The sequence below is a fragment of the Grammomys surdaster genome, unplaced genomic scaffold, assembly GCF_004785775.1.
Source record: "Grammomys surdaster isolate TR1022 unplaced genomic scaffold, NIH_TR_1.0 126546, whole genome shotgun sequence".
Classification (NCBI taxonomy): Eukaryota; Metazoa; Chordata; class Mammalia; order Rodentia; family Muridae; genus Grammomys; species Grammomys surdaster.
The window spans coordinates 1,198,049-1,209,929 of record NW_021621338.1 but is presented as its reverse complement, the minus strand read 5'-3'; the positions used below and the strand labels follow the sequence as shown (position 1 = coordinate 1,209,929).

The window sequence follows — 11,881 nt, the reverse complement described above, 5'->3', positions numbered from 1 at the left end:
TCTCTCTCTCTCTCTCTCTCTCTCTCTCTCTCTCTCTCTCTCTCTCTGATTTCAGCTGCTCTAGATGCTAGGGAATAAAAACTTAAATTGAGAGAATACTTTTTTCATTCTCTCTTTAATTTTTTTTGTCTTTAAAGATGAAGAATTGGTTAAAATTTACACTACAAAAAGGAGGCATACTCTTTCTCGAAACCTTATGTCAAATCTTTTCTTCATTCTTGGGTTTTTCTCTGGCTTAGAGGGGACACCAATTTTTAAAGCCGTTTATTACCTCTTCTCACAGGATGACTGCAGTACATGTAGTAAAACTTGCTAATTAAACACACTTTACCTGTCTAACCAACTCGGTTATTACTCACTCTGAGTGAGTGGGTGAGCAGTTCTTTGCAAGATTGTAAATTACCATGAAATTTCCATGCTCATATGCTAAGATAATCAGCTGCTTTATCGAATTGTCTGTCCTGACATGACTGTGTCATTTGTGATAGGAAGTCCGCAGCATTGCCACCAGCATGGAGGACCTACTTGTCTTAGAATGAGCCTGTTTTCAGCTCTTTGAAATCATATTTTTCTGTGTCATTTTGTAGACCTGCTTTGTTTCTAGCTGATGTTGAAGCTATTCTGTCTACATGGTCAGTGGAATGTCTCAGTACAGGGCAGCTGATAACTTTGCTCTATTACCTCCTCATGCCTATCTGATTCATAGCATTAACTATCAGCTCCTTACACTGCAGGCTCATCTTAGGTAACAAGGTATTAGCAATTGGTGCCTCATTATCTTAATCCTAGGGTGGCGTCTCCTCTCTTCTTTGTAAAAGAAGGTGCTGTTGTTATTTTTTGCTGTGAGTTAGCTTCAGTTTCCCAATTTGGGGTGTCTTTCCACATGAGTTTAAATGTGTGCACTTAGGCAGTTCCTCACTCAGGTTTCCTTTACTAGGGGAAGTTAGCAAACAGGACTTGTAGATGTAAGGACCTGGGTTCAAATCACTACCCTGAGTATCATTAGCTGTGTGACTTGGGAAAGCATCTTGCCCTGTGCCTCAACTATGGAGTAGAAAGGCTAATGTTGACCTCTAATGTTTATCATATAGATTGGCTCCTGTGTGAGATTAGCATGCCAAAGCATCCTAATGTACAAAGTCAATATCTTAAAAATAGTAACTTATTATTGATGCTAACTGCTGTAAAACCAGCCTGGTAAGAAAGGAGTAAAATTGTTCTGATCATCATTAAATTTTCTGAGGTATTTCACTTCATTGTTAATTCCACATTTTGTGGATTTGAAATGAGGAATTTTAGATCTCGTCTTCGAGGACAACCTTATATCCACAGCTTCAACTCTACTCCACTATCTTTTGCGGAAGAGTGGCTAGGAGCTTCCCATTCTATGTCTGCAGTATGTCACCATCTGTTCTTCAGTAGTGCCCCCAACTCTCCATCTTTATCTCACCTTCCAACTAGCTCTTTAATACATCACAGCCACAGTTTTTCACATACTCCATGACAGAACGCATCCTCAATCTTCTGAGGGGTATTCCCTCAGACATCATCTCTGTATCCCAGGAGATCAGAGTGTAGGTGGAAGTGGACTGACCATATAATACAGGGTAGGGAGGTATTGGCTATCTTTATGAACAAAGATTTATGGGAAAGCTGCTGAAGGAGTGATTAGTTCAGCAGGGAGTAGGGTGTGGTGGGTGGAAGGGCTGGGAAAGGCCTCAGAGAGGAAGTAACACTTGAGCCAGCCCTTTAAGAATGGGCACAAGTACATTTTGGGCAGAGGAAACAGGACGACAGAGTCTGAAAGCGAGCAGTCCTCTTCGGCACCATGGGAGACAGTAGTGGGATGGCTGCAGATACAGTTCTCATGGAACTGGCAAGAGCCAGCTGGGAAATGCTTTGGGGCTCAACCAAGAAGCCTGAAATCAGAAAGCAGAGCCTTCTCCTTCAGTTATTCTTGTGAACACATTTGGGCAATAATTTTTTCTTGAATATACTTTAAAAACAATCTCTAAGGTGTTTTCCAGATCCCCATTAAACTGGAAAACCCTCTGCTGCTTTAAAAAAAAAACTTATTTATTTATTTATTTATTTATTTATTTATTTATTTCCTGTCCCTTCAAGTCCTGGGGTATTAGAGACAGAGTAGTGTAAAGGCTAAAAGTATGACATACAGCGTGACTTCCTGCCTGCTGTTTCTCCATAGCTCTGCTTCCAGCTGGGTCTTTTAATAATCGCCAAATGCCACTTTCTTCTTTGAAAACGAGGATAGTGACAATTTTGATATGGTAAGGCTCCTTTGATGATTCAATAATTGCTTAGTGAGTGCTTGCTGTTCATCATTCACTAAGCAATAATTAACCATTTACTGTGGAGCTGCTCCTGTGCTAGATTCTTATTACACGGTAACAAGCTACCCAGACTGGGGCTTTATAGTCTGCTGGTTTAATTTTTACTACTACTATTATTATATGAGATAATTTCAGCAAATACTGTTGAAACAAAATGTGTTCTAGCCATGTTAATGCCCCGTCTGTGGGGCTGGACTGCCTTCTTTTTGGTTCAGCTGTGGAGCGTGCTACAGGACTGCTTGACTAATAAGGGCTGCCGTGTCCCTTGTCCATGCAGATCCTGAATCCGTACCATCATGCAGCCTGGGTAGCCTCATCGTTTAAGCTGTGTTCTGCAGTCAGAGGTGGTCCTAATCGGTTTTAGATACAAGCAACCTCAGAAGGATGGCTGTGTCCTCTCAAAATCAGTTCTGATTTAGATTAGTCAACGTTGGGTTGTCTGGGCTCCTTTTGAAACTTGCAGTCAGTAGATCTTGGGAAAGAGGAACTCCAGAGTCCTCACATTGTATGATAAACTCATCCTATTTTACTGCTGGTTAGGTGAGCAAATAAAAACACATACTGCTGAAGGCGAGGTAGACAGAATGGTTCTTTGATTGATAAAAGGGTCCCATTGATCTCCAGGGAGGAGGGGCATCAACAGAAAATACAATTCAGGAACGTACAATGGAGGCTGTTCTTGAAGATAACTTGGATCGGCTGACCTCCACCTTAAACACCGGTGCGGCTAAACACCGGTGCGGCTGACGCACAAGGCAGGCGATTAAACCAGAGAAGCTGTTCTTGAAGATAACTTGGATCGGCTGACCTCCACCTTAAACACCGGTGCGGCTGACGCACAAGGCAGACGATTAAACCAGAGTGGTACTAACTCTTCAGAAGAATCCTAAGTGAATGTTTGCAGGGCTTGACTAGTTAACAAGGGTTTGCTTTTGCTTGTCTGTATTTTTTCGAGACAGATTCTCAGTCTGTAGGCCTAACTGTCTTGGAACTGGACAGGGGACACAGGTTGGCCTTGAACTCACAGTGGAACGCTGGAATTCTAGACTGGCATAACTAGGCCTGTGTAAACAAGGATGCTTTTCATTTTCCTTATGTTGTGCTACTCGAACTTTGTCTCTGTTTGTTTGCTCTGTAATTTACCCATTTTGTGCAAAAGTGTTTTAAGCAGCTGTGTGTTTGGGTGCAGATTACTTTTGATTAATCACCTTTTTTACCTTGAGGAAAATCTTAATCTGTCAGCAGCACCTCAACCCATAATCAGGACTGGGGTACAATGCTACATTCTCCCAAGTAAGATATCTATCTCTAATCCCCCTGAACATTCTTCTTCCTGTGTCTTTTTGTTTATACTAATAAGCACTTTGAATTTTTGTCTGTGTAAAGTACATCATCCTTAATTTATATAAGCTATATTTTCCAAGACTTATGTTTTTTAATATTAGACTTTTAAAAATTCATTCCTGAAAATCTTTTAAAAGGAATTTACACATTTAAAGAAGCTTTTATTGTCAATGTACCTCAACTCAATTAAACTACTAAAAATTATATTTTACAGAAGATTGTCCATCCTCCAAGGAAGTATGTGTGATATTTGGACCAATTATACAATGCTCCTTCCCATACAAAGGGCCATCTAATGCACGTTGAGCATCTTTTGTATAGCTAGGAAATTATGCCGAAGAAATAGATCTCTCAAGGAAGTCTTGGTTTATAATGAAATGCATTGTCTTCATTGGACAGTCAGAGGTGGTAGATGAAAGTTTCCAGGCAAAAGGGCCAACTGAGAGGCCAACAAACAGCACAATTCTGGGATGATACTGTGAAACGGACACACAGCTTCTAGGAAGCCACATGGTACATCTTTAGCTCGCCTCTCACCTTCCTGCATCAGTCACATGATGATTCAGGTTTTTTTGACCTGAGGTTACCTGACTTAGTAAAGCCACCATGCCTGCAATATCTCTCAATGCTTAGAATCACATCCCAAACCTACTCTGTCTTCCCAAATAAGCACTGTTTATTTGTGAACCATTACATACTTGAGGGTTGAAGATGTCTGGAAAACAGAAACTGCAGTCATTTTCAGAAACTGTGATAGTTAGATAAATCTTAGTTCTTCCCACTACCCCAAATTAAAGGGGCATACTATTTTAGAGGCTTTCTTTCATTCAGAGAATACTTTGTAACCTTGTCTAGAAACAAAAACCCATAAGGAACACATTTTCTATACTCAAGACTGTTTGTCTGGTGGATGGGTTTGGAGATTTCACAGTAAGGTGAGCCAAAGCTGAGGTAATGGGCATGCTCTATCATGGATCCAGTATGCCCCAGGCTGGCTGCCACCAAGCTCCCAGAGTTGGCATGGAGGCCAAGCAATTGAGCCAACATTTTCTTCTGACTTGTAGGAAGACCTCAAACAATGCTGTGACTGATTTGGTAAGTAGAGTCTCGATCAATCAGGTCAAGAAGTAAGAATCAAAGATGAATTTGGTTAGCTTCCAAGGTCTATCTTTTTTATCCAGTAGTGATTCTTAAGCACTGATCATATACAAAGCACTGTGATATACAATCATTCACGCTCTCATAAAACATTTAAAACACTCCAGGAGTCACTCTCTGTCCTAAGGAACCTGTAAAATTCTCAGTGCCCAGTCCCTGCCACAGCAGGGACTATGCGTAGAGAAGAAAGCACAGGGATGTAGGACAAGTCCTACAGGCCCTTCCAGGGTCCCGCCTAATTCCTATGACGCGTCTAGTGCAGGTGACATGTTCTCTAAGGTGTGGATAGGCAGTTAATTTCTGGAGAGTAGGAGGTGTGGGTTCGTCTTTTGTTTGTTTTACAGTGGGGCATTATCTGAACAATACTCATTCTCCCTGCAGTGTGGACTTCGCACAAGAGGCATTATTTTACAATAAGCACAAGCCACTGAAAGGCACGGAGCTTGCTCCTCATTCCTGAAGAGATTCTGGTTGAGAAGAGTTTCTTGGTTAAGGATTTACTGACCGGAAAAACAAATCCATTGGGAAGAGAAGAGCTGTGGGCCTCTTACCCCAGACCCTACGAAGCTATGCCTTGAAAAGGCTCCCGACCCATTGGCATACAGCAAGTTAGACGGGACACCGCTTCTCTTGAGGACTGGAAGAAGAGACAGGAAATTTTTTGTTTTTGTTTAAGGTGTCTGAAGGATGGCTTCCCAGTTTCATCAGCTTCGGATCCTGGTGTGGAAAAATTGGCTAGGTGTCAAAAGGCAGCCGGTGAGGAGTTTCTTTGTTTTGTTTTGTCTAAGGTGGGAGTGCAGGGGATGCCAAGAAATAAATTCTAAAATGTGATGTTAATGAGAGCTAGACAGAGAAGTGCTTAAAGGCACTTTCAAAGGCGAAATAAGATTCTTAGAATTCTTGCCTTCATCCATCTTTCAGCTAATGGGGCAAGTTTTAACATGCCCCCAAAGCAGCCTTTTGATTTGACTAAATTAATAGAGTAAATAGGAATAATTCCTGGGCAAAGCACAGGATATACCTTGTTACTGGATGAACTGGTACTGGTGTGGAAGTTTGGGTGTAAGCCAGAGTGTTTTCAGAAGTTTTCTTAATGTCAGTAGAAATGAGGTGGATTTCTAATGGGATGAATGAAAGTAACATTTGAATGAATCAGAGATGGGAAGGAATGTTCCAGAAAGCAAGAGTGATAAGAACTTGGTTGAAAAGATTGTAGACTTCTAGAACGGAAAAGCTTTGAAAGGAATTCAAGTATCTGAAAATCATGTGTATGTGTGTGTATGTGTGTGTGTATGTGTGTATGATATGTGTGTGTATGACATACATATGACACATGACATATATAATATGTATATATATATGTATATCTCATATACATATTTCTGTTTTTAAGAATACCAGTGACTTCTTTTGCTGTTCTTTTCACATCATTTTGGTGGTCTTATGTTAATGCTTGTTTTTTAAATTACAAAGCCAAGCTGTTCAGAACTTCACCAGACAGAGTCCAGAGAGTTGGGAGAGGAACAGATCTTTGTGTGTTATGTATTCAGAAAAGCATATGAGAACTAGGAGAATCCCAAACCTTATTGAATGCTCTTCTCTTTAGAGCAGTCACTCCTGCCTCAGTTGGGTAATGCAGATATGCAAATCAGTTGTATCATAAAACCCAGCATTTGATCCAGGCTCCTTATTTCACTCTGAACTGGCTTGCAGAGCCTGAAACCCCAGCATTCTAATGGATGTATTAGAAGGAAGAATTAGTTAGGTGATTGCTAACCTTAGGGAATCTGATAGGCAGGGCTTTAAGTCATAAAGCATCACGTGATCGAATGGGTGTGATAAACATAAAATGATGAAATCATTGACTTTTTTGTTTGTTTGTTAACTGTAAAAACAGCACAGAAAAAGAAATTCCCCTATACTTCCCACGTGGGTGATTCTGGATGACGTTCACCAGGGCAACACAGTTGTGGGTGTGTAGATGTCCCAAGCATGAGTCGGGGATCCTCCCAGGATGACACAGTATCTACCACTTGAGCTCTGGTTTTTCCACTTATAAAATGGGCACAAGATCTGTCAGATCTGTCCTATAATGCAGAAACATCTAAGTGTGGACCTAAATTCTCAACTGCTTTCTAATGTGTATAAATTGTTGAGGGATTTGAATAATACAGACATCTTACTTTATTCAAATTAATGATGAAAGAAAGTCCATGCAAACCGAGAATGGAGAAGACATTTATTTAAATTTATATATTAAAAAATCAGAAACAAAACAAAAAAAGCAAAAACTGGTATATTGATAAAAATCAATGCTAAGTTTGTATGCTTCCTTGCAGTTCCTAAAATTTTAATCATAAAAGCCCTAGCTCTCCTAAACACAGAAAGACTTCAAGTGAGGATTCTCCCTAATCAGGCTTTTATCTTTATCTATACATTAACTCTGAAAGTGGTATTTCAAAGACAGACTTTCAAGAAAATTCAAATGATGGTGTGTAATATTGGAAATGAACTGTCCTTATTGAACAGCAAGGAAAACGTCAGTGTTACCACTATGTCAACTGTCTCTAATTTTAAAAAGAAGCTTCATCGCAAAGCGAGGTTGTGGGAAGGAAAGATTATAAAGAAGAATAATGGAATCTATGAGTACAGGAACAATGGCACAAGAAAGAAAAGGAAAGATGAAAAATATCCAGGTAGACTGGGCACTATGGAGGAAATACAAGTGCATATAGCAGGACGGAAAATGTCATTGCCTTACAGACAGCTATATGATTCGAGAAAGAACCATAAGAACAGGATATAATCTAAGTATTCATCTGGGGTATACTTTGCAGGCACAACATCTCTTAAAACTACATCCAAAATGAATTTCACTCCTACTTGGAAAATCAAAGATGAGAATTTTGAAATATTTAGGGTTATGCAACAGACAACCTTTGCTCAGAGTTCAGCCCACCAAAGAAGAGGTCATAGCTATTACATAGGCCATAGATAATTTCTATTTATTTGAAAGATTTCTGTCAATCTACTTCACAAGAGGAGAAAGCTGTATTAAGTACCAACAGAAATGGTAGGTAGCAGAGAAAATCAAGCAGGTGTTACCCTGCTGAACTTGCAATTTAAAAATAATAGGGAAATGAAGCTAGATTCCAGAAGAGAGAGAGACAGCAACAGGAGGCTCACCCGATGAGATGCCACCACAGAGAGCTGTGGGCTGAAAGACAGGGTCAAAGAAGATGGGATTATCTTCCATTAAGAAGATGGGGTCCTAAGTAGGGGCTTCAAGTCTCATCAGAAGTAGATTCTAATTTCAAACTTCTGACTTGAAGAGGAAAAATTAATGCTAAAGTTGATTACTTTTCCGTTCTAAGTGCTTAGGCAGAGAAACATACTTAAGCCTAGGTGAGAACAGAAATGGCTCCTATGGATAGTCCCACATTTATCAAAGTGATGTTGTGGACCAAGTTTGGTCCTTCCTCTCTCATTCTCTGCCCTTTTGGTCCGTCTTCCTTCCCTTCAGAGAGACTAGAGGAAGAAGGGGGAAGCCTTAACATGGGTTGGTCTGTACATTAAAATAAACTTTACATTAGAATCAGTTGGGACTAAGTTCTACTCCCAGATTTAATTCTACATCAGGTTAATATAAAGTAAATCCTGTATGGTTTACTCTGTTGTGTGAGTGAATGTTCTGGTCCTTTCACCACGTGGAGATGGAGGACCAGTTACCCTTCCATTTCTTATAACTGCTAATTATGGCACCTGATACATAGCAGATACACATGGTTTAAATTCTGTCAACAGATATAAAGCAAATGGCATGAAGGTGCTTTAGGAATTGGAGCAATAGCTATTTGCTTAACTTCCAGCAATAATGTGTTGCTCTACACGCAGTATGACATACATGTAAAAAACTCCATCATGAAACCCAGGACTTTGTATGCTAGCTTTACAAATTAACTAAAGAAAAAACTCCCATTGCCAACCTAACAGAGTGTGTTGTTTCTATATCCATCAAAGAACATTTACCGATATCCAGGATGGTATTGTAATCTATATGGATAGAATCCAGAAAATTGACTTACTGCCAATTTTTGGATGAGTTACATATATTCATGGTAGCATCAAATATCAGAAATTCCAACTGACTAAGGTGTCCACATCATCTATAATGCCTTATTTTGGAGGTAGAATTAAGTTTTTTTTTCCAGATTTAAGATACTCAGCATCTATTTTGAGTGTGAATCTTGGTACCCTCTGTTGCTTTCAGTAATGATCATTCCTGTCTTATAGGGAAATGCAAAATGAAATGGATAAAAGAGAAGGGGGCAGTGCATTCAGTGTATTTTATATTATGGAAGGTTGGACAACTTTTATTTTCAAGTTTGTAATAAAAAGTTATGATTCCAGATTACAGGAAGACCTTTAAATGACTTTCAATGCTCTCTAGCTTCGAAATAATAAAAACTCTTTTACTAGTCTCAAGGATGAACTAATAAAAATATAATATTCAGATCAAAGTGAGCCAGAGTTCTGTTCTGTAGTCTTTAATCTATATAGCTTAGTGGTTAATTGCACTGGTGCTGAAGCAGGATTCCAGGTTCAAACATCAGCTCTATGGCTTTGTGCCTTCTGGAGAGGCTTGTTTACTCTTTTTGTGTTCTTCCATCTGCAAGAGAAAATGAACTTGTTATGCTAAATGAGATACACAAACTAAGTGTGTCACAGCATGTGCATGCTCTAGGCAGTCAACACATGTTAGGTGTCATCTCTCAGAATCCTGTAAGAAATTCTGACGCTAATCATAAAATGACAACTTGACTACAATATTTCATTCTGAGAAATATATATATTATTAATTAATTTGTGTAGGAGTGTGCATGTACAAAGGCACATGTGTGACAGTCACAGGACAGCTTTCAAGAGTCAGTTTTTTCTTTCCATCAAGTGGGATCCAGGGATCAAAATCAGGCTGTCAAGCATGTCTGCAAGGCCTCTATCCACTGAACTATCTTGAAGTATTCAGGGACATGCATTTTGAAACGAGCCTTAGTAGAGAGTTGCTGAAGATACCCTGAGAGGGAAGAGATCTTTTTGCTAGAAGCATTCAGGATGAGGCTGAATAACTGTGGCAGAGATGCTCCCCCTAATTCTTGATGAGTCAGTTGTGTGCTCCTGGTATAGTCTTCCCTCCTTTCCGTCTATAAATGTTAGCCAAATGGTTCCTCTGCTTGAAAGACTTCTACTTCTTTCTTCCCTTCCATCTAAAGTACAAGTCTTTTCTTCTTCCTGGCCTCTTTTCATCTTTGAGGCTTTTCAAATTATCTTTCCTTGAATTATCACCCCTTTACATGTAATCTTTCTATACCATAGCATTGTCCATTGTATTCACTTGGTGAAGTAGAATAGACTGTTTATGCTAGGCATTCTGGTTTTATTTAGGCAAAACACCCCTAACTAAATTGAGTCCTGATACCCAGTATTATTCATTTATTACATAACTAACTTCAAATCACTGTCGTGCAAGAGTTACTGGTATCTGTAAGGGCAATAATGTGACTATGTGAAGTACGCAAAGAATAAAATGGGAGGGATGGTATAGCTATAATGAAACAGATCACATGCTCTACTTTAAGGCATTCAAACCCCATTGACAACAATCTATGTGTAACGAATGCACACTTCCATGAGTCTAATTTAGCCACCTTAGCCCCAGTCAGTATCTGCTCTAGGGTAAAAATCTGTAAGCGATATTTTAAATATATTTCCTCACGTTCTAAAATAGGCATTGAAACTTAATTGAACTATGATTTTTAACTTACCCATTAGTAAAATAACCAGAAACTTGTAACAATGTTAAGCACAGGTAGACTCAGCCAGACTAGCAGGAATTACAATAAACAATTCTGACAAAGTAATAGAGTTAAGAATGACCTAAAATCGAAATGATAGCTATTTTTTGGAAAATCAGTCTTGTGAAATTTCTCAAAGATTCTGAAACAATAGTCCTTACAAATATAAATGCAGCTGTGTAATTCATTCTAGCTGTTGGGTACTACAGATAAACTCTCAGTGGAAATTTGGGGGGGGTCAGTTTACATTTGACTGATGCCAGTTTGTGTGGATGACGTAGTTGAGCATAGTTAATGGAAATGTCATCTAGTATCTCCCTTAACACCCCCCCAACTTGATGGTGACTAAGAACAAGATGCATCAAGACACGTGTGTGAAAGTGTCATAAAGAAATCCATTGTTTTCTACACTAACTAAAAACTAATGAAATGCAAAACACACACACCAAAAAATCATGGTGCTAGGATGGAGCTCAGTGGTAGAATACTTGCTTGACATATGTTAAACAATGAAACTCGAAAGCCCACGCATCCTGCCCTCCCAGTCACACAGTCTTATATAGACAACATTCAACACCCAACCCCTTCCCTTCTCCCCTCACAACCTTGTCACTCCCATCCTAACTTCATATGAGTCGTCTAATTATTGATCATTGCCCCATGGAAGGAAGCCTGCGATACTGTGACAGTTCATTGAGAGAGCTTACAACAGTTCACATCTAAAGAGGCCACCCAAACGGGCCCTGCTGATTAACCTGCTCTTAAAACAACAGCCTCATTGACTGATGTTTCTGGGTCATGCTTGTTCCTCCGTTTCATTCGTTTGTTCATGCAAAGCAAACATGCATGTGCCCAACCTATGAACTTACTTCCAAATTGTAATCACATTTATCTCAAAGCTAAAAAGCGCCCTCCAAGTTAAACCACTTTGTGTCTGGGTAGATAGAATTTCCACGTCCGAAGCTTGTCTATTTGTTATTTCTTTTCCTGCTGCTTCATCTTTATGCTTGTGTTTTCAGTTTGGGTCTGGACCTTTTCAAGAAGAGATATAGAGATCTTTAAAACAATTTCCAGACTTTTTTGTTTTGAAATAATGTCAAATTAAAAGGAAAGTCATTAGGGAAAACAGACACACACACACACACACACACACACACACACACACACACACACACA

The 11,881-nt window shown here is 39.4% G+C and overlaps 1 protein-coding gene across 1 annotated transcript in view; it reads left to right on the top strand.

Moving 5' to 3' along the window:
* Positions 1-5,203: 5,203 nt before the first annotated feature.
* Positions 5,204-11,881, top strand: part of Abca12 (ATP binding cassette subfamily A member 12) — a 161,675-nt gene continuing 154,997 nt past the window's right edge. Inside the window, exon 1 of the mRNA XM_028760684.1 lies at positions 5,204-5,609. Within this exon, the coding sequence (XP_028616517.1) occupies positions 5,541-5,609 (69 nt within the window). The 5' untranslated portion in view covers positions 5,204-5,540. The remainder of the gene's footprint in view (positions 5,610-11,881) is intronic.